The sequence below is a fragment of the Colletotrichum phormii genome (assembly GCF_030913505.1).
Source record: "Colletotrichum phormii strain CBS 102054 chromosome Unknown BDP81scaffold_2, whole genome shotgun sequence".
Lineage (NCBI taxonomy): Eukaryota > Fungi > Ascomycota > Sordariomycetes > Glomerellales > Glomerellaceae > Colletotrichum > Colletotrichum phormii.
The window spans coordinates 71,832-98,187 of NW_026851444.1; the positions used below are offsets into that span (position 1 = coordinate 71,832).

The window sequence follows — 26,356 nt, forward strand, 5'->3', positions numbered from 1 at the left end:
CTAATAAAGTTCTATAATATATTTAATAAACCGCAGGCCTTAGATTAGAGTTTAGTAGGAAGATAGATAACTTTAAGGTCGCTTTAAATACTAGCTTTATAGATAACTTAATAGACTGTAATGTTACGCCCGCCGCAACTTGTCACTGTGGGCGCGTAGCTATATAATGCAGAACAAGGGACAATGATGCCGGAGTCATCATTATCGAAGCTTTTGCTTTGTGCCACAGTTGGTTGCCTTGTCCAGCTCGTAACATGTAAGTTATTATAAGTATTTATAATAAAGCTATCTAGAGGAATGATAGGCTAGAGGGCTAACAAGTAAATAACTATTATAACCTCTATAGCTAAAGCTAAGTTACTAGCTCTATTATGAGCAGGAAAGAAAGCAATCTTCGCTAGTAAATTAATCAAAGCACTAGGAGGAAAATTATTAAAAATATTAATCTAATACGACAATACCTAGACTATTAGACTAGTAAAGACAGAGCTACTTAAGCTATAAACGAAGCTTCGCTACGTAGATTTATACTACTACTAGTTTAGATAGTCTATCTCTAAAGGATACATTAATGTTAAATATATACCAACAGCTAAGATGATGGTGGATAGACTAACAAAGAGTCTCTTGAGACAGAAATACGAAGACTTCGTCCGCCAACTGAATGTTACGACCCAACATGAGACCAGGGCGTGCCCCGCTGACGCCTAGCGGCTACGGCGCATCATATATGCAGGACGGGATGATGATGATGATGATGATGTATTTAACGTCTGGTAACAAAAGGACGTGCCGGGCGCTATGCCGACATGGTCTATGCTAATCTAACATATGCAGGACGGGACGGAACATTGGGGAAACCCCAGGAACGGAAGAACTATGGTATAAGTCACGTGATGATAAGAGATATGATAAGGGATAAGGATATGTTGGATATGCGACATATCCAACCGAGTCAAGGATATGTTGGATATTCGGCATATCCAACATATCCAGACAAAGGGGACTGTTCAGCACTGTTCAGTTAAGATCGGACTTGTATATAAGGATGGACTCGAGCTGGGCTCTAGGACAGACTTTCCATAGCTTCTTCAGCAATTAACTTCGTATCAGGATTAACATCCGCTTTCAGCTACTACCTTGACAAGACTACGATTGATCACCGAAGCCTTACCTACCCTTACGATTGACAGACATAGTTTCCTTGAAACTATTCCACGACTACGATTACTGTTACCAGTTCCGCAGCCTCAACTTCTGCAAACTACCTCTACGACTAGTGTTACGACCCAACATGCATGACCAAGAACAAGGTCTGCCCCGCAGGCTCTGCCCCGCAGGTTCGCGGTGGCTACAGCGCACCATGTATGCAGAGGACAAGGAACACTAGGCACCCTCTCACGGAACGGAAGAACTATGGACAAGTCACGTGATGATAAGAGATAAGAGATAAGGATAAGGATATGTTGGATATGAGTTATCCAAGCTATCCTTGGATAACCAGGATATGAGCTATCCAACATATCCAAACAAGGACACTGTCCAGCACAAAGGACATGTTCAGAATCAGGACTTGTATATAAGGATGGACTTGAGCCGGACTCTAGGACAGACTTCCCATAGCTTCTTCAGCAATTAACTTCGTATCAGGATTAACATCCGCTTTCAGCTACTACCTTGACAAGACTACGATTGATCACCGAAGCCTTACCTTATCTTACGATTGACAGACATAGCTTCCCTGAAGCTATCCCCGACTACGATTACTGTTACCAGTTCCGCAGCCTCAACTTCTGCAAACTACCCCTACGACTAGCTGGCCGTAACAACTAGCTGGCCGTAACACTGAACTTCTCTGAAAAGCCTATATTAAAAGGGAACTAAGAAGGTAAAAGGATTATTTAAATAGAAGTAGCTGGATTATAGTAGTAAAGAAAATAGAAGCTATGATCTAAAGGGGTATATTAAAGTGCGGAAGTGGAATTGGGCAGGTATGCTCGGACTAGAACGAGTAATCTGGACCTACAATAATCTGGGTAAGACTAACTAATGAAAATGCAGGAATCTAGGTGCCTTAAATGAGGGATATTCCTGGCTGTATCTGGAAAGGAGAACACACAACATAGACAACAATATGATAACGATGATCGATGACAACTTACGCTTCGCTATACGGGCTAAAAGCCCTTTATTCCTCGTCGTTAAAGGCCGCTTATTATTAATTAACCCGGCCCTTAGGCCGGACTATAATCTATTATTAAGAGACGATGGCCCATGGCCCAGGTAATAATAGCGTAGCTAAGTTGTTAGTCGTCCTATTAATAGACAATTCTGGGCGATGGCCTAGATTGTGGGGTAGAAAAGTGCTTAGTCACTTTTGGGGTAAGAATGGAGGGAGGGACGACCGAGAGTGATGGACTCTGCTGACCTCAGCAGGTTGTTATCCAGGTGGGGGGGGCCCACATGGAAAGGTTGGAGAACAACCAATGATCGATACGGAGTAAGACTGATGGGATCAGTTAAAGGGACGAAGGCCCCCCTAACGGCAGTCAGAAAGGTAGGTAACCTTTCATCTTTCAAAACAATTTTTTGTTTTGCTTTGTTTTGTTTACACTCTTCAGTTGGTACTGAAGGTATTCACATATTCGCTGCTGTCAGCCATTCAAACGTTCATCATACAGTGAAGGACGAGGCAGCGGTGCATTTGTGCTCAGCGGTTTTCCTTTTCTCATTTGACTTTACGCGAGCTTGGAGTTCAAGCAGTGTCCGGGACAAGCTTCGTTCGAATAGAAAACGCGCAGGAAGAGACGCGTCAGGTAAGGCACGATGGATTCTTCTCACTCAGTCTCGAACAGCGAGGCGCTACAGCGCAAGGCCGCTAGTCTCGTGGCCGAGGTCGCGAAGTCGCAGCCCGTGGGGATCGTGGGAGAGAGCGGTTGGTCCCTCGTCCACCGCGAGTATGGCGTCTGGGCGGAGATTGAAACCAATGACGCTGGAAGTTCTAGGAATAGTAAGTTTGGCATTCGTGCCGTGAAAGCGTTAGAGAATGGGTGCCGTGGCTGATTTAGTGGGAAAGGGGTGACGGTGACCGCAGTCGGCGACGAATTTCGTGTAGACTATGTGGTGGATTTCGAGCGGCGCGATGCCGACGAGTCGAATGGACAGCAGGACGAAGATGTAATCATGACTGATGCTCCGCCGATTGAATCGGACGAAGGGGGAATTGTGGATTTCAATCGCTATTCAGAAGAAACAGTATCAATCAATCGCAGAATCGAGCAATTGAGAATTGCCCCTCACCAACCGTGCTTCCACGAGAACGCCCAAGTGGGAGAGACATCTGAAGATGTCAAGATGGCCAACAGTGACTGGTAAGCTGCTAGAATCCGCGTCGGTGACGCGTGGAGGTCGCACCGGATGGTGTACTATGCCCTCTGGAGGGTAGGGAAGTCAGCGTCTCTTGGTGCGATGACCAACGGACCGGACGTGGCAGTTTTGGTATGTCGCTTGAATTGGAGAAGCCGGGAGAACGACTGAGTGACAATCGAGAGATGGAAGGGCTCGAGAGAGAGGGGAGACGGATGAAGGACAGGAAATAGAAAGAAATTGGTTTAGAGATGGACGCGCTACAAGCTCTGCATTAGTGATGACCAAATTGAAAGAACCTTTGGACTCGATTGAAATGCTTACCTGAACTGCGTGAAAAGTCGTGCTTATTGACCGCCGCTGTGATCCTAGAATGATGCTAGGTCTCTTGGTCAAGCCAGCCTGGAAGCAATCGGTTCCCGTACGTTCTAGCTCCTTGTCAGAACCATATCCATTCTCAAACGGACGCCATCCCGGCCCCGCATCCCCCACCAAAACCCCCCTTCCACAGAAGACCGGCCCCCGCCTCCGATCCGCTCGTCACCAACCCGGCCACCCCGCATCCACCTTCCACCGCAACACCAGCCGGCCCCCATCGTGAAAAATCTGCATCCAAGCCCGAAAAAAACTCTACAGATTTTTCTCGCTCCCCAAGGCTAATCCTTTCTGGCAAAAGCCCCGCAAACCCATCTCCTCTCCTTCATGAACTCCTCTCTCAAAACGCTTTCCATTAAGTAGTTCCACTTGGCTCTTCTCTTCCGAGGCCGGTTGGCCCAATGGCAAGGCGTCTGACTACGACTCCCTTCAATCCTCTTCCCGAGGGTTGAGAGTTCGTGTAATCAGGAGATTCTGGGTTCGACCCCCAGGCTGGTCAAAATCTTTTGCTCATCCGGGTCCCCCGAACAGTTCTTTTCACCGTGCCCGCAACCCCGAGCGTTCTTTGTCACCTGTCCGTCGGAAGCAGACATGAACAGTTGTCTCTATGGCTCAGTCGGTAGAGCGTTGGTCTCATATCAAATACATATGACTCTAGATCATCTAGAGATATCCAAAGGTCGCAAGTTCGAGCCTTGCTAGGGACATTATCTTTTGTCGATCGTTGTGTTGGACTTCTTTTTTGCATGTTGATTGCCGACATGAATGAGTGACTGACTGACTGTTGTCGTCGGTGTTTGAGTGTGGTTTCTGCTCCAATCAGTCACAAACAAAAACTCTATCGCACAGCGCAAAGAATCTCAACACGAAGACGTATTGATTAAATGACATTTCATTAGTACTAAATTTGTCGTCCAAGTGGACGGACTGCACTTCTCTTGGGGTATCCAGTCTCTCGCACCATCTTCTCAGAGCCTCTCTCCACTCACATCCACACCCTATTATGCTCCACATTAAGCGTGGATGGCCTGCTGAACCTGAGGGTACACGCGAACCATCTCATCGTACAACTGAGGGTGATCACGCATGAGGACCTGGGGGTCCCACGCAGAAGCGACGAAAATAGTATCGATACCACTCGAGATGGGCGTCGTGAAGACGTTGGCGATCTGCAGGCCGATGAGGAAGGAGAAGGCGACCACAACAGGGGTATAGTTGCCGCTCTGGTTGTAGGCGGGGTTGGTGAAGACCATGTACAAGTAGGCGAGGAACGCGCAGGCGTAGCCGATGAATGTGGCGCCGAAGGAGAGCACGGGGCCGATGAGGCATTCCTGGAACGTGTTAGTTTACTTATTTGACAGTGTGGCTGTGGGGAGGTACTCACGTTGACAAGTGCATCGATGCCGCGATCCTTGATCATCTTCCAGGTATCCTTGGCCGCGGGGATATAGGCCTTGCCGTAGAGAGCAATGTGCGAGAAGGCGTATCGGTTGAGGAACGTCACGGCCCAGTCGAGCAGGGAAATGAGGCAGCCCAGGATGCAGAACAGCACGTACGAAACAATGTTGCCGTCAGCGGCTGACTGCTGTCTGGCAACGGAGCACAGATGGCGGAGGAGGTTGATGACGGCGACGATCAAGCTGCCGAAGCTGATCGAGCCAAAGCTGTAGGTCAGAGAGCGCTTGAGCGCGCCGCGGGTCGCTCCCTTGGGGAAGTTGTTGACGCAGAAGTACCACGATCCGTAGACGCCCGAGATGGTGACGTGGATGACGTTCTTGAGCACCTCAGAGATCCAGTACATGGCAAACGTGATGAAGACGATCAGTCCAATGACCTTGCCCTGACTACACTGGCCGTTCCGACACTGAGGGTTATTTTGCGACGGCTGGTACTTGGAGTAGGTCGCCACAAGTGTGACGGAGTACCAAGCTGCAAATGCGGCGCCAAGCATGCCACCGAGGAAGGAAACGAGGTAGACGTGACCGTACTTCTTGGAAACCTGGATGGAGGTCTTGAGCATCAGAGCGGAGAAGGGGATGCGAGGGATCCAGCTGATGAAGGCGAAGACGAGGAAGACACCAAAGATGAGGAAGACGATGCCGCCCGAGTAGTACTTGCGTGAGAGCATGTAGATTGCGGTGACGAGGGCGAAAACGATGTTGAGGATGCCCGTGACCCAGATAAAGGCCTTGGGAAACAGACGCGCCATCCAGACGTAGCCATAGCTTAGGACGATTGCGACGGCGAGAACGAAGGCGAAGAGGACGATGGTGTTTGTACTCAGGCCGAAGGTGTTGCCGCCGTCGTAGATTCCACCGCCGTTGAGGCCCTTGGTCGCAGAGTAACCGGATATCGTCAGGCCTGATACGGCAGCGAAGCCAAGGAAAACGGCGAGGAACTGCGCACGATTGTTAGCGATTGAAGTCCATCCCATTGACGCGATGTTGGATGTGTCGCCGCGACAGGATGTATCTTACCAGAATGGCAGCCCAGAGATCATTCCACTTGGGCTTCTCAATCTTGAAAGCCTCCTCAAAGGTGTACTTCTCGGGATCGTAGCCCTGGGGCGGCGCATTGTATCCGTAGCCATTGCCCCCATTGTCGAAACCCTGCTGAGGGGGCGGCGGAGGGGGGTAGCCTTGCTGATACCCGCCCTGCTGGTAGTTTTGTTGCTGGTTGTAGTCTTGCTGGTATCCGTTGCTGTACTGCTGAGTATGTTTAGGATCGTATGGAGGCTGCTGTTGTTGCTGCTGGCCACCGTAGTAGCCAGCAGACTCGCCGTAAGGTTGCGACATTACTTCGACGATGCGGTTGACCTCGTATGTCGATCGTGAAAGGTCTGTCCGGATGGATGATTGACGAGCGATGTGGTGATTGCTGTCCGGGAAGCAAGCTCTTGGCGATGTGAGGTAAGGTAGGTGGAAAGAAAACAAAACACAGCACCGCAGGAAATAGACGGGGTCTCAGTCTCAGGTGTGGTTGGAATGATTTCAATGACGGAGCTATTGGATCGACTAATAACGGGAGGAGCAGCCACCGCAGGCCGCTCTTTTTGGTCCCCTCTTTCTGCCCATCTCCCTCTCTGTACCTTGTGCCTGTCGGTATGCGCACTTTGCTCGGACTGTTCACTGGCGTAGCGCAAGCAGGAACACCAAGGTACGGATAGAACCTGAAATCAGTTAGTTTCCCAAGGGCCTCCTACCGGGCCTGCCCTGGATCAAACCATCATTGCACCTTGCAAAAACACCACCAGAAAGTTGAAACCCCCAAACCCAAAAGGCCCCAACTGGAATCCATAAAGTAAGTTTAAAAGCCAATCCGGTTTAGCTCCGACCCGTGCGCCGCGCATAGTAACGTCATTGGGCAGGAACATCGAGACCTTGAATTTGAATCGGCATCGCCGCAGGGATTGGCAGCTTCCCTCAGCTGCGCAGGGGTTACGCGTCGATGTGCCGACCGTCACGTGCCAAGGCTTGTCTGGGTCCTCCCGGTTCTTGGCGGGCCACCCCAATTTTTCGAGATTGCTTATGTAACTATTTGTTCAAGTTACCAAAGTTCGCGTCTTCTTGTCAAATCTCCTGGGCCCAAATCATCGATGTACATGGGACGAACTACTGCGGTCTCAGAGGTCTTACCAAGGTACAAAAAATTAGTCGACAAGTTGGCGATTGGCAGGCGATAAGTTAGTGTTGTTGTGCGACATTCCCGCAGCAACCAGGCACATTGTCCAATGTCGACAGCTTGACCGAGACAACTCCTCGGGTATCGGCATCTTGGAAACACCCCACTTCGAGGCTCGCGCCACACCGTCCACTCGATTCACTCAGGCCAAGCGAGACGTCGGCCCAGAATCTCGCCTTGGTGGCCCCCAAAACAAGGTCCCGCGGTTTGCAGGGACCCCGTTCGATATGGAACACCAAGCTTGAGCCGGCTCGTGGATCCTCTCGTCCTCCAAGGTACAGAGATGAACATGTCGCTGCGTCCATCAATGAGATGGACTGGTTCGATTGGCCTTGAAAACAAGCACGCATTGAGAGAAACCATGGCCCAGAATATCGCAGCTGACGGCGAGTAGGAGTTGATCGTTCACTTACTTGAGAAAGAAGAGCCGCCAGCCCACTACCTTGAACAACATTTAGGCCCGTGCCTCGGCTGCTTTGAGGTTTTCTCGGAAAGCCGCTCGGCTAAACTTCGGTCAAAGGATCAGGTTCACATGACGCAGGAAGATGGATCAGAGAGGCTATCATGACATCTTGTCTACCTTAGGTAAAGTAGGTTACTGGGTAAAGGGTATCTAAGGCAGATAAGCACGGGGAAAACAGTTAATGCGGGCTTCAATTTCATTCCACTTCGTCTATTATTGTTGGAACAGCAAAGGCTGATAAGGAGTAATAGGCAGGTACCATGGGCTGGCTGGCACCTGCCCTGGGCGAAGTGGGACAACTGGCTTAGTCATCACGGCCGGATAAAGGTGGGGCAACCACCCAGGCCGTCACTACCTACTTCGACCGACTCCTGCCTACAATGTAAGATAGAACAACAAGAAGAACAAGCAATAGGATCACCAACAGACGAGTGATAATTGCTACCACTATTTGTCGTATACGACCCCGTGAACCAACAATTATAATTTATCTTTACTTTGCTGAGCTGTTCAATTCCTCTTTTGATATAGAGATTTGTTCAATGTCCAGTGAAATAAGCTCTCGAGCAGCGCTTTACTCAACGCAATCAACGCAAATCTGGCCTTCAAGTTGATTGATTACAAGGGGGATTTTCTAATAATTATTCAATTTAGTTAACGTACTTGATAAGCGAGCTGCCCACCCAACCGCGTTCATCCTTCCTCCTCACTTCTAATGCGTATCACGCCACAAATAATCATGTCGTCACAAAGCAAAGAGGCCCAATTGAACTTAGCAGTCAAGGCTATTCAAAAAAACCCTAAACTCAGCATTCGAGCCGCAGCAAGAATCTATTCAGTACCCCCTAGGACCCTAGGCACCCGATTAAAAGGGACACCTACACGACAAGATACTATACCTAACTCACGCAAATTGACGGAGCTTGAAGAGGAGAAGTTAGTTGAGTATATCCTCGACCTGGATTCCCGATCGTTTCCTCCCCGGATCAGTGGTATGGAAGAAATGGCCAATCGATTGCTTGCCGACCGCGACGCGCCCCCAGTTGGGAAGCGCTGGGCTTCAAACTTCGTTAAACGACAACCACAGCTCCGGACGCGCTTTTTTCGCAAGTACGACTATAAGAGGGCCTATTGCGAAGATCCAGACGCGATAAACGCATGGTTTCGGCTTATAGCGAACATAATCGCAAAATACGGCATTATAGACTCCGACATCTACAACTTCGACGAGACTGGGTTTATGATGGGCCAGATTGCATCCGGGATGGTCGTTACGAGTGCTGAAAGGCGTTCAAATACAAAAATGATGTAGCCTGGCAATCGTGAATGGGTTATAGTCATTTAGGCCATCAGTTCGTCAGGCTATAGCGTTCCGCCGTATATCATCGTTGCAGGCCAATATCACCTCTCTACCTGGTATATAGAAATAGATCTCCCACGCGACTGGGTCATCGTAACGTCTGAAAACGGATGGACAACAAATGAAAGAGGCCTAGACTGGCTCCAGCACTTTGATCGGCATACAAAACCGCGTATAACTAGCAGTTATCGCCTCCTCGTCGTCGATGGGTACGAAAGTCACCACTCTGCGGACTTTGAGATATATTGCAAGGAAAACAATATCGTCACACTCTGCATGCCGGCCTATTCGTCTCATCTACTTCAGCCGTTAGACGTTGGGTGTTTTGGGCCACTAAAGACGGCTTATGGTCGACAAATTGAGGATAAGATGCGCCGGGGTAATACCCATATTACGAAGGAGGACTTCTTCCCTGCATTTCACAACGCTTTCACGCAAGCCCTAACGGTAAAAAACATCCAGGGAGGCTTCAGAGGGGCCGGGCTTGTTCCTTTGAGTGCCGAAAGTGTGCTTTCGAAGCTTGATGTCAAGTTACACACTCCAACACCCCCAGGGTCCCTACCAACAACACCCCCCGCATGGACTTCTCAGACGCCAAATAACCCAACAGAGGCCTCTTCTCAGTCCAAACTCATCAAAAGGAGGATCTCCCGCCATCAAAATAGCTCCCCAACTTCAATTATTGAAGCTGTAGAGCATTTATCAAAGGGAGCGCGGGGATTTATGCACCAGATTGCCTTATTAAGGTCGGAGGTCTAGATCCTCCGGGAGGAAAACAACCTATTTAGCCGACGCAGAAGGGCTAAGAAAACACGTCTCAGACAAGGAGGAAGTCTTACTATAGCTGAGGCAGAGGACATTCAGTCGCAGAGAGAGGCTACGGCCCAGATTAAGGAGGAAACGCGCCAGAGTAGTGGTCGTCGGCCGAGGACAGAAACAGGTCGACGGCGATGTGGCGTCTGCGGAAACACTGGCCACAATACATAAATATATCAGTTTAATAAAGAAATATCTGAGGAATAGGATTTAGAGTAGTTTCAATTGATTTTATGTTTTTAGTGTTGCTCCTTAGTTAGATTTATAATGTGATTATGGTTAGGGGGGCAGCTCGCTTATCAAGTACGTTATACGATGCCGATATCTATAACTTTGATGAGACTGGGTTTGCAATGGGTAAGATGTCCTCCGAAATGGTTATTATAGCCTTTGAACGACGTGGCAAGCCAAGAGGAGTATAATAAGGGAATTAGGAATGGGTTATAGTAATCCATGGTATTAGGTCGTGCGGCTATTCTATCCCGCCGTATATTATCTTTATAGGTAAGGTCTATCTTGACTCCTGGACGTGCGACAGCCCCCTCCCACCCGACTGGGTAATTGTACTTATAGAAAACGGTTGGACGACAAATGAGAAAGGCCTAGAATGGGTAAAGTACTTTGATTTCTATACAAAGAGGCGTACGAGGGTGCTTACCGCCTCCTTGTCCTCGATGGCCACGAAAGCCACCATTCTGTCGATTTTGAGCTATACTGCAAGGAGCAGAAGATTGTTACGCTCTGTATGCCTCCTCATTCATCGCACAAGCTCCAGCCTCTTGATGTTGGGTGCTTTAGTCCCTTGAACCGGGCGTACGGCCAAGAAATTGAGGTCCTTATGCGGGTACATATTACGCATATTGCAAAGGAAGACTTCCTCCCAGCCTTTTACAAGGCGTACGATAAGGCAATAACGACGTTAAACATTCAAGCAGGCTTTAGAGCAACTGGCCTTGTCCCGTACAATCCAGAATATGTAATTTCATAGCTAGATGTGAAGCTTTATACCCCAACACCTCCAGGTTTTTCTGCTGGCTTACCACCAGCTTGGGTCCCAAAGACACCAAACAACCCAATTGAATTCACCTTACAGTCTGATTTTATTATAAATCGCATCGTACGATACCAGAATAGCTCCCCGACGTCAATTATTAGGTACATATAGCAGCTAAAGAAGGGAATTATGGTAGTCGTACATAATCAGGTTATAATGTAGGCATAAATGACTGAGTATTAAGAAGCAAATGAGCGTATGAGCCGCCGTCGCCGTATGAAAAAAAAAACAGCTTTAGAAAGGTGGAACACTTACAATTAATCAGGTAGTTGTTGTTGTTGTTGTATTTTAACGCCGTAGCGGCAAGGGCGCAGCCGCCCTTGCGGCAGACCTCCCGAAGGGTATATGGCGTGGAGGGCCGTAGGCCTATAGCTATCACTAGATACAGTCCAGCTCGTCCTCCAAATCGTGCCCAAAGGCAACTATGTGTTTAACCTGTCTCTGGGTGCCGCTGGCTTGCCCGAGACAGTGCTATGGTCGTCCCTAGAACACAATTCCGCCAGTATCTCCTATCCTTCGACCCAGAGCCCGCAGGCTTCTGGTTTACACAACGTTCCAGTAACCGTCCGGAGTATATCGTAATAGGTAATACCGCCACAAGGGAAACCACAAGGGGCAAAACCTCGTAAGACTAGGTTGTAGGGCTTGCTGTTAGGTTCTGTAACGAGCATAGCTGTATATAGCCGCGGCTATACATCGCTACCCAATGGTCGTTTCGTCTCTTCGAGGGAGTCTTCGATCGTTTAAGGGGCAAAGGTGCTGAGAAAGCGAAGTCGAAAAGTCGGTCGGTGATGTTCAATTTGGGCCCGGAAGCGCCACCTGCGCCGGGAAAGAAAGTCGCCCGTCTCCTTCGGGAGGCTAGATGGAACCTCTGCTCCCTGCCCTACCAGGAAGACTTCGTCTAGCCTGCGGAAGGCGAATTCGAGTCGACGGCGGCTCGTTAGGTTGAATAATCGTCGGCTCGATTCGAGGGGAAAATGTGCGTTGTTAAGGGTTTGATTAGCGTATAGCTAATCCACCCCAGCGCGCAGCGGCAAACCGCGGGGACTGGGGCCCCTCCTTAGCATGGCACTAACAGCCCGTGCCAAGCTGGAGAGATGTTTCGTGGAGGTTGCAATTAATCAGGTAAAGGATATAAAGTCTTAAATTGATGTGACGAGGTAGTTATAGGTAGAAATAGGTCAGAGTAGTGGTCGTGCGAGAAGGATAGAAACGCGCGCGCGACGATGTGGCATCTGTGGAGAGACTGGCCATAATGCTCCTATGTGTTAGAAAGTTGAATCTACCTCTGAAGAAGAGGATTATAAATAGTTTAAATTGATTTAAGGTGTTGTTGTTGATTTCTCTTACATATTGTCCTACGGGTGCTAAAAGGTGGCTCACTCGCTTGTGAACTACGTTATACTAAAGTATATTAATCCCTTATTTTAGTATATAATAACCTCGCGGCGGAGATTAAGATTATTAAATAGCACTCCTCTAACACAATCTCCCTTAAGGACTTGATATGATAACTCTCCCGCCTACCTATAGCAAGCCCAGCCCCCACCGGCCAGTTACCCGTACCCAAGTGTTACAGCCAGCTAGTCGTAGTGAGGTTTGTTTGCAGAAGTTGAGGCTGCGGAACTGGTAACAGTATTCGTAGTCGGGGATAGCTTCAGGGAAGCTATGTCTGTAAGTCGTAAGGTAAGGGAAGGCTTCGGTGATCACTCGTAGTCTTATCAAAGAGGTTCTCAGGGAAGATAGCTGAAAGCGATCATAAGATCTGATACGAAGTTAATTACTGAAGAAGCTATGGAAAGTCTGTCCTAGAGTCCAGCTCAAGTCCATCCTTATATACAAGTCCCGTATACCATTGAACAGTTCCTTTGTGGTTGGGACCGACATCGTGTTGTCGGTCCTACAGGGGTGGACCGCCTTTATCCTGTCGGTCCATGTCATAGACCGCTTATCGCTTGTCGGTCCTTTCTTATCATCACGTGACTTGTCCATAGTTCTTCCGTTCCGTTGAGATGACTCCTGTGTCTGCATATATGGCGTGTCGTAGCCGCCGTAAGCCTGCGGGGCAGGCCCTGGTCTTGGTCATGCATGTTGGGTCGTAACACCTAGATTATTTTAATTTAGAATGATCGTTTAGCCCCTAAATCGTATTAGATTATATTAATCCTAAATAGTCCTTATCTTATTATTACGTGACTTATACTATAGTTCTTCCGTTCCGTAGGGTGACGCATGTGTTCCCATAGTTCGTGCACTTATGGTGTGCCCTAGTCGCCGTGGTCCTGCGGGGCAGGCCCTGGACTTGGTCGTGCATGTCGGGTCGTAACATATTATCGACTTCGCTCTTAAAGAAGCGATAAATACTTTTTATTTGTAAAGGAGTAGCTTCCGATAAAGCTGTACGATGTCTTTCTCCAGCCGAAGTCGCAGCTCCTTAAACGCAGACTCTGTATTGTCCTTCTCAAGGGGAAGCTCCGAGAGTCCCCAGTACCACTCCATGTTTGAGACGACCTCGGTGAGTCCCTTACGATTGTCACTTGGCGCTTTTAGAGGATTCGCGAGTATCTACCAGCATTAGGCAAGAATCCCACCACTTCGAACAGTTGAACTTACCTCCAGACCGAAGGAAATACCGACCCAGGCGATAGAGGCCTCTGGAGAGGCCTTGACAGCGTTGCCGATGAGGTCTTTAAACGGCATTACCACGTTGACCTTGTCGCTAATGTTTGCTTTGATGGCCGTCCTCTTTTCAATTCGCTGAAATCCAATGTCCACAAGCTGCTCCATTTGCAGCCATCTTCCATTACTGGCTGCTCTAATCTGCTCATCAGTCGCGGAGGCCGGATCGGAAGGAGCGTTCTGAAGTTGGCCCTCTTGAAGTTGCTTAAGCAGTATCTCCTTATACCGCTTGAATGTATCCGCATCCACAGATTCCAGCCCATCAAATGCTTCGTTCCAAAGCCGCTCTCGAAGACCGTTTGCCGAGACTTCGATTGGGGAAGACGAGGTGGTGGAGAGTGTCGCTACGTTAGAGGACGTGATATTCAAGGTTGCAGATTGGCTTGGGTCTTTGGGCTTGACCTTGTCCAACAACTTGTTCCATACTTTCATCTTACTGCGTGGCGTGATCAAAGAAGGCGAAGGGGCTTTTTTTTTTGTTTTTTTGTTTTTTTTTGGTTCCGCGATGGTAAGGTGCGGTCGGATGTTGTTGGTTGAATGTTGGCTCAGCAGGTCGAGTTTGCGCCTGGCTGTGTTGAGAACACGAAGACTCCTCAGGCGGTGCCTAAGCTTGTTGGGTCCTGCTGCATATCGTTTGAGTCCATGTTTTCGGTCAATCACGCACAATAAAATTATAAAATAGATCACATCAACCATCTACGGTAGCGCCTGCATACGCTGAAGGCGCCTATCTGCACAGTGTCTTGGCAGCCTAGCATCGGCCAATCAATTACGAGATACAGAACTTAACTGCAGTCACATTTTCAGCTGAGAGGCTAGAGCGCCGTGAGCGCCTCCTACCCGAGCGGCCCGTCCCTTGTAGAGAACGGATGGCAAGGCCCACATGCATATTTCTTCCCATCTCCGAGTGCAGACTTCTCTCTTTATGAGGCAAAGTGGCTCGCCCAGATGGCTGTCATGAGCCAATTTTAGTTAGCACAGGGATGATCGAAATACAAAGGTATTTCGGGCAGAACTCGGGGTTTTTGACACCAGATTCGGCTCGAGAGCAGTGGTGGAACATCCTTTTCAACCCCAGCGGTGCGGTATCATGTTGTCCTTTACACCCTCGCTCTTAGTCTTGACCCTACCTAAAGCTTTTCAATTATATACCACCTTGTTTCTTTGGTTCTTTCCCAACACAAAGGCAACGAATGGCCAAGGCAGAAGTTCGGTTTCGGACCTTGGTAATGGGCCCGGGTTGAACCAGAAATGACCAGACTAGTCTTGTTCAGCAGAGTAGGCTACGTAAAGACAAATCTAGCGCCGTTTAGGGTAATAGAAGTACATTGAAACTTTACAGTTGCCACATCTAAAGGTAGGTCAAGATTGGCCTGCAAGAAAACCGGTCCAATCCTCCACAATGTCGACGTCTCTTTGAACTTAATTCCTCTGATAGACCGGCACGAGATGTACCCACACACCACAGCATCCCCTTTTCTTACTCGAACCCGAGAAGCCGAGTGTACCTAGGCTCAAGAAAATTGCGACCCATATGCCATCCGCAGACGCAAGCTGAAGCACATCCCCAAGCTTCATCCTCCCAAATTTACATACCCACAGCGTTACGTTGCACCATGACTTAGTAGAGCTCAGGTGAATCTCTATGAAGGAAAAACTGTATGCTTCGCAGAGAGTCATCGAGCTCCCTCACCTGCTGAGACAAGTCCAGCACGCTCTCGCCTGTCTTGTTGACGATACCCACCTCGGCCCCGCACTCCATGATTGTGGGAAGCATCTTCTCGAAGCGCCTCGCATGATGTCTGTGAAGCTCGCCCTTTTCGTAGATGCCGTGGATGAGAGTTATCAAATAGCCGAGGGGTATTCTGCCATCGTCGTCAACCGTGTTGATGGCGGTATCAGAACGGATGAAGCCAGGCAACGTCTGGTCAAGCGTCATGTTCCTAAACAAACCGTCTACATCCGTCGCTTCCTGGATGAGGCGGTGGAAGGACGTAGGGTCTTTCGCGGTGAGGGTCTTCGCGACAGTGCAAATGCCTCAAGCATGAAGTCGGCTGCACGAGGGTCTGCGCCTTCTTGACGGGCATAATGCAATGGTGACGCCCACCTTCCACTTCTTCCAACATGCGGATTTACTCCATGAGCGACGAGGTATTTGACAATCTTCTCATCAAAACATTCCTTGACGCACATGATATACCCCGGACTCCAACCGTTCTTCGTCGTTTCGTTTACGTCCACCCCTTGTTCGACGAGCCTCTTGACGACATTGTATTGACGGAAACGAATGGCAAGATGGAAGAGTGACCACCCTGCATGTCTCTTCTTGAGAAACATGAGACAATGCCTAGATTTGGGGTACGTGAAATAGAAACAATCGTCTTCATGGGTGCCACCAGTGCACAAGCATCTCTCGTCTGACTCGCTTTCAATGTCACTGCCGGCATCGATGGCCTTGACTGATTCCGGCTGTTTCGACGAGCCGGCCGGCTGGCCTTCGAATGCTTCGTGTTGTCTGAGATACGCCTCTTCCATGGCTGGGACGTAGGGGGGCTGATCCGGTGAGTCGACCCACACCGGGTATGTGATCCACCACTCATTTTGCATGTGGCCATACTTGACTATTGCGTCCACAAGGCTCTGTTGTTTCGTAGCCATCGCGGCGGCGAGGTAAAAGGGATCATGCAGGAAATATTCCGCCGGGTCCATAGCCTTACAAAAGCTGTAAGCTTCTTCGCTGCTGGCAAAGCTGGCGCGGGGTTCGAATCGTGCCGCTTGAACCTTGACATTCATGTTCGACCAGATACCATACCACTCGGTCTTCGTCGGTGTCTTGACACCATGCTCCAATAATCTCAGTGCGAGCTGATGCATATCGAACCCACCATAGAATAGTGTCATCAGGAGGGTAATACCTCCCTCGGACTGAATGTTTCCATCGGCGAGCCCGTCTGTGACGAAGTCCACCAAAGCAGCCCATACACGACGACTATTGCTCGTGTTGTAGTAGAGCATACCGCTGTCCAACACGTTCTGTAGGGTTTGAGTGCAAATGAAGCTATCCTTGCTTTTCGAACGTTTACTGAGATGCTGGCGGAGCAAGTTCATGCATGCTATGTATGCGTCTATGTTCGAAAAGTGGTCATACCCAAGAACGACAGACTCAAGTGGCGTAAGGTTGTCGGTGCTAGCGCTAGCGGCATCCATGCCTAGATCCAGTAACATCGATAGTGTCTCGACGTTGTGCGAGGAGCATGCGACCTGTAACGGATTTCGTTTACCCACCGCTCGCGCTGGTGAGTCTAGCAGAAGACGAACGACTTCACGTTGCGCCGATGAATCCGTCTTCCAATCGGGAGCGCGCCTTCTGGGGTATGGACCTCGGGAATGCATGGTCGCATCGATCAAATCACGGGGTTGGCGTAGGGCGGGCGTAGGACCGCAGCAAATTTCGAGCAAGCCGCATCCCTCTTCTACGATGGGAGTGCCGCGGCGCCGCCCGTCATATGCCCTTCCGAGTTGGATGTTTTGGTTGAAACCATCGAGAGTGATGTCGACCTTGGCCCCAGCTTTGATGAGGGCAATGGCCTCGTCGAAGAATCCCCAGAGGCATGCCTCCATCAAGACGGTTTGCCCTTTTCCGAGATCGTGGTTGATATCGGCTCCATTGCGCAGCAATACCTCCAGAGCCGCTTCGAAGTTCTTCGCATCAGTCGCCTCCCAGAACGCCCTGAAAAGCATCGTCGCACCTCTGATTTCTGCATTCTTGGCATTGACAGCATCTCTCTCCCAGCCTTGCTGCAAACACCACGCTGCAAGGTCCATGTGGTCGTGACGAATGGCGGAAATGAACCTGGGGAGCACCTGCCATGGCATCGCATTGAAGTTGAGAAGTCGTTCCTGGAGGTATTCGCAATGCTCCATCATCCGCTTAGCCACGCCAATATGTCCGTGGCACAAGGCAACATGCAGTGGTGTCCACGCGGGATACCCCACCGGATACTCCCAGTATATAGCCGGCCCTGGCACTTGGTGGCACTCACTGCGACAGAAGCCTTGTGAAGACACGTTCACAAGTGCACCGTTGTTCAGAAGCAATTCAAGAGCTTCCATGTTGCCCATTCTGGCGGCAATATGGATAGGCTTCCAATACATGCCCTCGATGTCGGTGTTGTCCATGTCCTCTTTGTCGTCGTAGTCCGGGAATCGGAGGTAACCTTCGTACATGACGTGAGTGACATCGGCCTCGCGCAGCACTCTGCCGGGCTCGCCCCACTCTGAAGGATCGTCGGAAGTATCGTCGGAATCAACACCAACATCCGGCAGGGGAAAGGGTGTCGTATGTGCAGGAGCCGCAACAGTATCAGTGCCGTCTTCACTGCCGACATCTTCGCCATCCGAGTAGTCATCATTAACGGAAGCGTCTTCGGAGGAATCGTCATCGGAAGAAGTGTCAATGGAGGGCGCTTCCGACGCCGGACCGTCATTCGCACTGATGCCGGCATCTTCTTGACCCCTGAGTTCTTCTTGGCTCCCCCTTTCTTCATCATCGGATCCGTCGCTAGTCTCAGTGTCTTCAGATTCCGAGTTAGTATCTGAAACACTGTCGGGTACAGGCATTGGAAGGCCTATATTGTCAGATTCCGTTCAGAAAGATCCAATATTTGAAAAGTTGTACTTACCATCCTCAGCAGACGTAGAGGTCAAACTGCTGCTGCCAGATCCAGAACGCCTCCACTCGTCTCCAAGTGCATAGCCATAGAGGGCATCTATTTCGTCCATTGGAGCATTCCTCTGAGTTAAGCGTCCTCGGTACATCCCTTGGTTTTGGAAACAATGCCCGTCACGCCGATAAAAACGGTAAAAGAGCTCTTTTGATGATTCGGCGTTTGGGTCCCATGGACTATATTCGGCCTGAAATCGAATGATTGCATCGTTGGGATCTGTCGGCCTAGTCCGCAGCACTTTCTTCATGATTTCCACGTTGCCAATATCGGTTGCCCAACACAACAAATAGGGATGGCGGCGCACGCCATTATCGTACAGCATTGGCGTTGCGACGGCATTGAAGAATTTGTTCGTCCGGGCTAGCGCCGCGAGTGCAGCAAGCTGAGTATCGGCATATTCATAACCGATGGGTTCATCTCCCGGGAGGAGGACCTCTTGTCGCGCCAATTCATTGACAATGGCTGTCTTGATCTCCGGAGGCAGGTCGTGCAGGTTCGTCATGGCTGAATCTGCCGGCTTTGCGATAATCGGCTCACGGACTAGTTCACCGTCTGCCGAGTGATGATTGTAAAGACCTGATTGACTCAAGCGCATGCTAAGAGAGATAGCGTGCGAGCAGTACGTTTGTCAAGGAGTCAGCACCAAGTGATGCTGGCGGTACAGGAACGAGGTTGTGAGGAAGTGTGTTCTGAATTCACGGTTTGATGAGATCTATTTCATTGCTACCCCTAATATCCACTCCAGGTATTGATTGGTGCACAACGGGACCCATCGAACGGGGGAGAAGGCCAATAGGTACTCCGTACAAGCAGCAAAATTTACGCCTAGCCACATTATCAGGGGAGAGTCCATGTGGCTATGCATCGACACGGCAACATCAAACTTTGCTTTTCCAAGAGAAACACAAAAACAAGGGTGAGCTGCAAACAGATTGCCGTAAATGGCAAAAGAAAAGCTGCCCAAAGCCAGAATCGAACTGACGATCTTCTCATGACGGGAACCATCGTGTCAAAGATTGAAGTCTTGTAATCAACGGAAATACTAGTGAGACGCTTTACCTATGAGCCATTCGGGAGATTGATCATGGACGTTTAGGGTGAGGTGGACTATGATGTGAAGACCCGTCACCTAAGCCCTCGTTCTGATCTCTTTCTTCTCGCTACCTGTACGGAGTGGGATCGTGGCAAAATCCTTCTACTGGTTGAGCTGGCTTCAAACTCCATCCTGCTTCTTGCGCTGACACTACAGATGGTGCGAAGAGATCTTGCAAGCTCGTTTCACACTTTGAAAATTGATCGGGTTGAGTTTACATACGGATTACAGCATGCCTGTGTTATTTTCATTCATCTGTTTCCGCATGTTGGGTAAAACATATGTGGTAATCGAGGAACTCGGGAAGTGGTAGACTGGTCCCTAAGGAATAGATGCTTGTTGAGCTGTCTGTAAAGTCGCTATGAGCGCCAGCAGTATAATGGCATGGCTAGTGTTCTGCTTACGGGCTCGATTTACTTGAAGGCATGCTTGACTGAACAAAATGTTGTGAACACTCATGAAGTATTACTACTTAAGGCCGAAGCACCAATTAAGTGGAGCCCACAGAGTGGTCTCAGGTCTGGCCGGCAGCCCGGCTGCCATATGGAATAAATGTCTGGGAATAAACCACAACCCCATAGCCCTATAGGGCGAATACCGCAGAGGAAAGGTATTAGCATCGTCTGAAGTGTATATGACCTAGTGTTGAAAGTATTAACGCTTAATTGGGTCCTGAAAAGGTTGCGAGTTCGAAAATTGGTGGTCCTACATAAAGTCACAGACAGCTCATTTTTTACATCTCAAGTTCGCAACAATCAAACATCCCGTCTGTATCATCGCGCAAACTTACCAGTAATATCTATAAACATTGCTCTTGGGAGCTTTTAATATAATCCTTGAGCTGTAGCTGGAAGAAGAGATAAATAGCAATGAGAAACGAACAAAATGTAAATGCTTTGCAACTAGAAGTTCCCAGAATCGATGTCTAGTGACAAACATCTATTATTTCAATTGTGTTGGGCCCCGATCTTATGTCCACAGTCTTTACTAACTTCAGATCGCATATCCGCAAAGACTGCATTAATACGAGGTCTCTTTTGTGACAGCAAGCGTTATAACTCGTGTTGCATATTTTGAATCCCTGTTCTAACGGTTGTATGGTCCATAACCGTTGAAACTCAGTGGGAGCCGGCCGATTAGTAATCGACCCCTGGACTTCAACGACTGCCTAGAACTGACTCGGGAAACATACGTGTCGAAATACATCATAGGAAGGCTAATACTCTGATGCCTCATATTGTTTTGCATGCCAGGTGGTAATACGTGTTCTTTCAATTATTAGAAACCTGAAGACAAATCGGTAACGTCGATTCCCAAAACATTACTCGCATCTCCCAGACGCCAACTACCTACTTCGCCTCACCATTGCGTGTGCAGTAGAAAATGGCGAAAGCATTCCTTGCAAGACTCTTCCAACCGACTTGGTCCAACGCGGCTTCACTAGGGTTGCAATCTTATATTAACGACACTCCTGAGAATATGTATGGCAAAGTTGAGCCGTGGATCAAGACCGACCTGGATATACCTGTAGACTCGACCAACCGCGATAGATGGCCCAGCCTCATCTTACAAGCCCGAAGGCATATGAGATGCCATCCCTATCACCCCCACCGTCTCCCCAAAAGCTACCAACCTTTCCGAATGGTGGTGGACTCTCCGGAAGAGGAGAGGGAGATGTCAAAGAAGGAAGTCGACATATCCGAACCACCCACATTCCCCCTTTTCATGGACCTACCGAAAGAGCTCAGAGACAAGATCTTGCTTTCATCAGAGGCCCCAATCGTCGTGGAGGGCTCCGTAGTCATGGATCAAGAATGGAGAGGGGGCATGCAAGTACACTTCCGCTCCTACAGGTCTTGGTATCGAATCCCTCTTTATGCCGTCAGCCGTGAGACAAGAGCGCTCGCTATCACCTTCTTCGGCGAACCAGATCCGCTCTCTGTACCGTTCAACCCGGCTCAAGACTTTGTACTCTTGGACTGGAATGGATCCATGCAGGCTGAGCGTAGCTGGACGGGCGATCATAGAAGCCCCGGACCCGTCCTGACGAGTCGCCGATAGAACGCGGCCGAGAAGGAGTGGGCGATGCCGCGGAATCTTTGCGATAGAATCCAGCACGTCAAAGTCGATGCGCGACACGCCGCTTCCGAAGATGCTGAAAAGGGGGAGAAAGTGCCCTGGCGGCTTGTTTTTGGGCTTCTCAGAGAGTACTTCAGTAACATGACGATATTGGAGGTGAAGCTGTGGGACTTGGATGACAAGAGACTTGTTGGATCTCTGAGCAGTCGGCAGAAAAGATGGATCCGGAAGGCGGTATGGGCACTTACAAACGGCCCTTTCACTTATATACCACTTCTGGGAGATCGTGGGCTACCACTATCGTGGCTATTCAACTAAACTCAATGACCATGTTATCTTTGAGATCATACCTATTCCATGTTGCGCCCTATAGAAGCCTCGCAACATCCTTTTCTGAAAGATTACCCGACCTGGGCAAGCTTCTTTACTTCCTAGATATTCGAAGCTGTTTTCGCTGCAAGTGACTATCATGACGCCCAAGCAACCCGGCTATCATACCGGCCGTCTGTAATCATCCGCGGAGACCCCAAGAATCACCTCGAAATTCCACAACGCGCCCGGAAAGTACTGCAAATCCCTCACATCCGCCCCGCTCTCAAGAAGCAGTCTGGCCGTTCTCTCAGCATCAACTCGGCCTCCCTGGTGCCTAAAGACCTTTGACTTGAGCAGCGCAACCACAAGCGGAGGAAACATGCCCATCCTACCCCAGGATAGCTCACTTCCACCGGTAAGACCGGCGCCAGCCTCTAGCAAGGCGCTGACAACATCCACATCCCGGAGCTCAGCAGCAATGGACAGTGCCGTTCGCAGGATTGTCTGCCCCCGGGCGTCTTCCAAGGTCGGGGCTATGGCCCTTATGAACGCCAACCGTGACGCTTGCCAGGCCTGGTGTCTGGCTTCTGACCGGGCGCCGTGGCTCGCCTTATAGGTCAGCAGCCCGTATGACCACCCGTGCATATACGGCAGACACGCGATCTCAAGGGGCGTGAAATCTATCACCGGTAAACCGTTCCCGTGGGACCCGATGTGGAACTCGCCACCTTGCGGTGGAGCTCGGGCGGCTACATGCAAACCGGCACGAGAGAAGGCTATAACTGGCGAAGCTCCGACAGAGAGGAGCACACGCGCCTGATCGAAACAACCAATGTAGCAAGCCTCTATAAGGAGCGTATGACCTACGCCTTGATCTTCGTCGACATTTGCTCCGTAGTTCGCAAGCAACGCTGCCCAATCCGCAAAGAAGTCTGGCCGTCTTGTCTGGTCAAGTGACAGGCGGAATGCATGCTGCATAGCGCTGAGGTTATGAAAGTCCCGCCACCTTTCATTGACGTCGGCACCATGGAAGATATAATCGCCGAGGATCATGTAGTGGTTATTGTCGAAGGGTAACTGCTCGAGAAGGAATGCCGCCACCCTCAAAAAGTCTCGGTCAATGAGCCTTTTCAGTGTGAGTCTCCAATATACAACGGCGAGGTGACGCAAGGCTGTTGCTTGCATTGCTGGCAAGGCCTTCAGCAGCATATCTTCGTCCTTATGGTAGAACGCCATATCGGAGAGACGCCAATATAGTCCGTTTGGCTCTCCTTCTATGTCGAGAAGGCGAGGGTCGAGTTGTACCATCCAATCGGGATTGTGTCTGCACAACAAGGAGAGGGCTTCGTAGTTGCCTTGGTAGACAGCGATACTCAGCGGCGTCAGAGAGCGGTCTTCGGGCCGTGCTCGTCGCAGGCGATGGGTTTCTCTCGCAGGTCCTCTGTATTGACGTGGTACGAAGATCGAGTCAAATGGCTGGCGAAAGTATTGCCAAAAGAATATTCCTAAAGTAGTAAGTCCTGGTGGGTAGAAGCGCGGTCTTCTTCTGTCACGTCCCGGATCACGAATCTTCGCCTTCTGATCTACACCAGCTTTGAGGAATCTCTTCATGAGATCTAATCTGCCGATTGCGGTGGCCCAATTGAGTATATAAGGGTGTCTCTCAACCACCCTCTTGTGGTAGATTGGAATGCAGGCATGGTAGAAGCCTTTGCACACCCGAGACAGAGCGTGTATATCATCCGAATCTCGGACGTCGACGGAGTGAGCAATCCTCTCGATGATTTCCATCGGAAGACTGAGCATTGTTGTCGGGGTCGAGGGTGATGCTGCCTCAACTTGAGGATGGGCAGCTCTTGTCGTGTTCTGTGGCGCCATTGTGCTTATTCAGTGACGAATATGTTGCTGGACGTCCTAAGGGGGATGTGACGATGATCGTCATCCGATGATGAAATGAGTACTGAAATGAAACTGGCGTGAGGTGAACGAAGAAGATCTGTTTCGCAGGTCAACGGGCTTGGTGAACTGATCAAATAACACATAGCTGTCAAGGGAAATCGAGGACCTTATGGAATTCTTGATGAAGTCTTCCGGAGATACACTATGAAGCGTAACTTTGAGCCAAGGACCTTCCGAGTTATTCTAATTCCTTGCGGAGATACCTCAGGAAGCCAAACCTGGGCCAAGTACCTTCCGAGTTGTTCGGGTCATCGAGCTTGCGGTTCTAAATTACACTTGAGCATCGAAACGACTGAGAAATGGCAGAGCGATGGCAGGTCAAGATTGGGGTATTCTGATACTGGCGACCTTGGAGGTTTGAGGTTTGTGAAAGGCTGCACGGCCTAGGTACGTTTGCAAGTAATAGCGGCGATTAGGCAAGCATCTCAGCCATGTAGGCTGATTGCCGAATATATGACTGTCCACAAGGGTTAGAAACTATGAGTCCAGAACATGTAGTTTTCTAGAGGTTGAATAGCACGGGCTTGGGAGGCAGATATGTGGGCATTCACACGGTGACAGTTGTGTTCTAACATGGGACGACACATAGGAAAAAGGTTCAATGTTGTAAGGCAAGTTAATAGCTCAACAATACTATAGCATCTGATTAAGGCACGACCTGATATCTTGTACTATGATAACTGTACCCAATCCTTGAGGACATCAGGAGCGACTACTCTACAAACGCCTACAGCATCATGTACGGTAGCATGTTCCTCATCCTCCACATTACAGGAACGCACCACAGAACACTCTCCCTTGTCACTTTCCACTGCTAATCCAACCCCAGTCTCTCATATCCGACCTTATTCTCACCTCAAATACTTAAGCCAAACAGCACACCCTCCCACAAAGAAAATCCCCATCAATATCAAATTCGTCAAGACCCCCTCAATCCACCTCTTGATTGCCATCTCCTCCCTTGCCTTCCACCCGCCACCGGGCCCAACAGCATTAGCGTGCGGGAACGGCACGTCAGGCACCTCCTTACCCAGAAACTTGCACAGAGGCTCCCATCCTTCATCAGCAGACCACTCGAGGAGTCGGTCGGGGGGCACCATGCCGCGGATCATGTCGCAGTGTTCTATATTCGAAGTGCCGTTAGTTCCATCATATCATAATAATTGAATGCCGCGAGACGTGCGTCTGTTCCGTTGTCCAAGGTCTCGTAGATCAGGCCACGAGCATCACTCAAAGCCAGACAAGACTTTGTGACGCGCACGCAGAAAGGCTTGAACTCGGGAAGAAGAAACGGGAAGGGCTTGATCGTAGCAAGAAGAAACATAGAAAGGCTTGAACCCCCAAAAGAAATCAAAACAGTAGTCCGGTCCAAAAAAAAGAAAATGCAACTCACCACGATAAACCCACTTCCCATTCCTCTTAATCGCACTCGCCATATCCCCATCAGGCGCCCGGAAGAACAATGCCCACAGAAACCTCTCATAGACGTGCCACGCCCAAAACGCCTCCCGGTCCAACAGGCTCGACACCCAGAAGCTCCAGCTCTCATTGACGTGCACCAGCGTCTTGACCGCGCTCTTGTGCCACGAGTGCAGGTCCCGCCGCACGTTGAGAACGACTTTGGCCTCTGGGTACGCCCGAATCATCTCCGCCGCGAAGCAGCTCGCCGCCGCGTCCGTCACCGCGACGCAGTGGCCCAGCAACTCATCGAATTCCTCGGTCGTGATGTTGCAGTCGCCCTCTGATGAAGGATCGTCAATTTCCTTCCCTCCTTTGCGTTTCGGTGACGACCCGCCGCCGCCGTACCATTTCTTCCGAGCAAGCTTCACCCAGCCCGTCGCCGGAATCGGCGGGTCGTCGTACACGATATCCCAGCCGTGGTAGGTATGATCGTACCCGAGCGCAAGCAGAGCCTGCTGCAGGGACTCGGTGGCGCTTCGCGGCGGGCCGACGCAGAGAACCTGCATCGGCTTCGTGCGCTTGCGCTTCGGCGGCGGCGGGATGCGGTAGACGTGGTTCTCCAGGAAACGCCACCACCAGTGGTCGAGGCTCGACATTGGCGAGTGCATGGCGGCACTGCACGTTTCGATCCGTTTCGTTTCGTTTCGTTGGCGGCAAAACCGTCTCCCGCGGTCACTAGTTTAGTCCCGCGTCTGTCTGTTGTTCCCGCTTCTCTACCCCCTCGTCGGAAGCTCGTCTCGTTCCGCTAGTGCTTCGCTATGTCTGTCGAGTTCTTTGGGCGCTGGTAATCTCAAGATTCGCAAAGACCGAAGATGAGCTGAGCTGCAGACGAAAAGAAGCCCACAACCGAGCGTGCATACGTTCGTGCCGCAGACGTCAAAACGTGCGACAGTTCCCGTGTTATATAACAGCAGAGAGCTCCTTACCCCCA

At 50.0% G+C, this 26,356-nt stretch overlaps 8 protein-coding genes and 3 non-coding genes across 11 annotated transcripts; 5 read left to right on the top strand and 6 right to left on the bottom strand.

Moving 5' to 3' along the window:
- The first annotated feature begins 2,602 nt into the window (after nt 1-2,602).
- On the top strand, nt 2,603-3,787 carry BDP81DRAFT_415006 (uncharacterized protein). The gene is made up of 3 exons (XM_060589411.1): nt 2,603-3,010; nt 3,077-3,626; nt 3,691-3,787. Exons 1-2 carry the CDS (start codon nt 2,827-2,829, stop codon nt 3,373-3,375), a joined length of 483 nt encoding a protein of 160 aa, XP_060450159.1. The 5' UTR covers nt 2,603-2,826; the 3' UTR covers nt 3,376-3,626; nt 3,691-3,787.
- Nucleotides 3,788-4,128: 341 nt separating this feature from the next.
- BDP81DRAFT_t32 lies at nt 4,129-4,240 on the top strand. Its single transcript has one exon. It is a non-coding gene; the product is annotated as a tRNA-Arg (tRNA).
- Nucleotides 4,241-4,342: 102 nt separating this feature from the next.
- Nucleotides 4,343-4,448, top strand: BDP81DRAFT_t33. Its single transcript has one exon. It is a non-coding gene; the product is annotated as a tRNA-Met (tRNA).
- A 306-nt stretch (nt 4,449-4,754) lies between these two features.
- BDP81DRAFT_309232 (plasma-membrane choline transporter-domain-containing protein) lies at nt 4,755-6,536 on the bottom strand (the record flags this gene model as incomplete). The annotated part of the gene is made up of 3 exons (XM_060583529.1): nt 4,755-5,072; nt 5,126-6,139; nt 6,219-6,536. The coding sequence occupies 3 exons, from the start codon at nt 6,534-6,536 to the stop codon at nt 4,755-4,757; spliced, it is 1,650 nt and encodes a 549-aa protein (XP_060450160.1).
- A 6,885-nt stretch (nt 6,537-13,421) lies between these two features.
- On the bottom strand, nt 13,422-14,315 carry BDP81DRAFT_415021 (uncharacterized protein). Its single transcript, XM_060589412.1, has 2 exons — nt 13,729-14,315; nt 13,422-13,680 (listed from the first exon to the last, which is right to left on the bottom strand). Exons 1-2 carry the CDS (start codon nt 14,224-14,226, stop codon nt 13,483-13,485), a joined length of 696 nt encoding a protein of 231 aa, XP_060450161.1. The 5' UTR covers nt 14,227-14,315; the 3' UTR covers nt 13,422-13,482.
- Nucleotides 14,316-15,612: 1,297 nt separating this feature from the next.
- Nucleotides 15,613-16,940, bottom strand: BDP81DRAFT_78400 (uncharacterized protein). Its single transcript, XM_060596269.1, has one exon. It carries the CDS (start codon nt 16,900-16,902, stop codon nt 15,751-15,753), a length of 1,152 nt encoding a protein of 383 aa, XP_060450162.1. The 5' UTR covers nt 16,903-16,940; the 3' UTR covers nt 15,613-15,750.
- Nucleotides 16,941-16,942: 2 nt separating this feature from the next.
- On the top strand, nt 16,943-17,765 carry BDP81DRAFT_415024 (uncharacterized protein). The gene has a single exon (XM_060589413.1). The coding sequence runs from the start codon at nt 17,000-17,002 to the stop codon at nt 17,627-17,629; it is 630 nt and encodes a 209-aa protein (XP_060450163.1). The 5' UTR covers nt 16,943-16,999; the 3' UTR covers nt 17,630-17,765.
- Nucleotides 17,766-19,478: 1,713 nt separating this feature from the next.
- On the bottom strand, nt 19,479-19,597 carry BDP81DRAFT_t69. Its single transcript has one exon. It is a non-coding gene; the product is annotated as a tRNA-Thr (tRNA).
- A 1,253-nt stretch (nt 19,598-20,850) lies between these two features.
- Nucleotides 20,851-21,905, top strand: BDP81DRAFT_415026 (uncharacterized protein). The gene has a single exon (XM_060589414.1). It carries the CDS (start codon nt 20,998-21,000, stop codon nt 21,673-21,675), a length of 678 nt encoding a protein of 225 aa, XP_060450164.1. The 5' UTR covers nt 20,851-20,997; the 3' UTR covers nt 21,676-21,905.
- A 242-nt stretch (nt 21,906-22,147) lies between these two features.
- Nucleotides 22,148-23,883, bottom strand: BDP81DRAFT_496772 (uncharacterized protein; the record flags this gene model as incomplete). The annotated part of the gene is made up of 1 exon (XM_060595438.1): nt 22,148-23,883. The coding sequence occupies one exon, from the start codon at nt 23,881-23,883 to the stop codon at nt 22,186-22,188; it is 1,698 nt and encodes a 565-aa protein (XP_060450165.1). The 3' UTR covers nt 22,148-22,185.
- A 932-nt stretch (nt 23,884-24,815) lies between these two features.
- Nucleotides 24,816-26,021, bottom strand: BDP81DRAFT_309109 (uncharacterized protein; the record flags this gene model as incomplete). The annotated part of the gene is made up of 2 exons (XM_060583521.1): nt 24,816-25,087; nt 25,358-26,021. The coding sequence occupies 2 exons, from the start codon at nt 26,019-26,021 to the stop codon at nt 24,816-24,818; spliced, it is 936 nt and encodes a 311-aa protein (XP_060450166.1).
- Nucleotides 26,022-26,356: the final 335 nt, after the last annotated feature.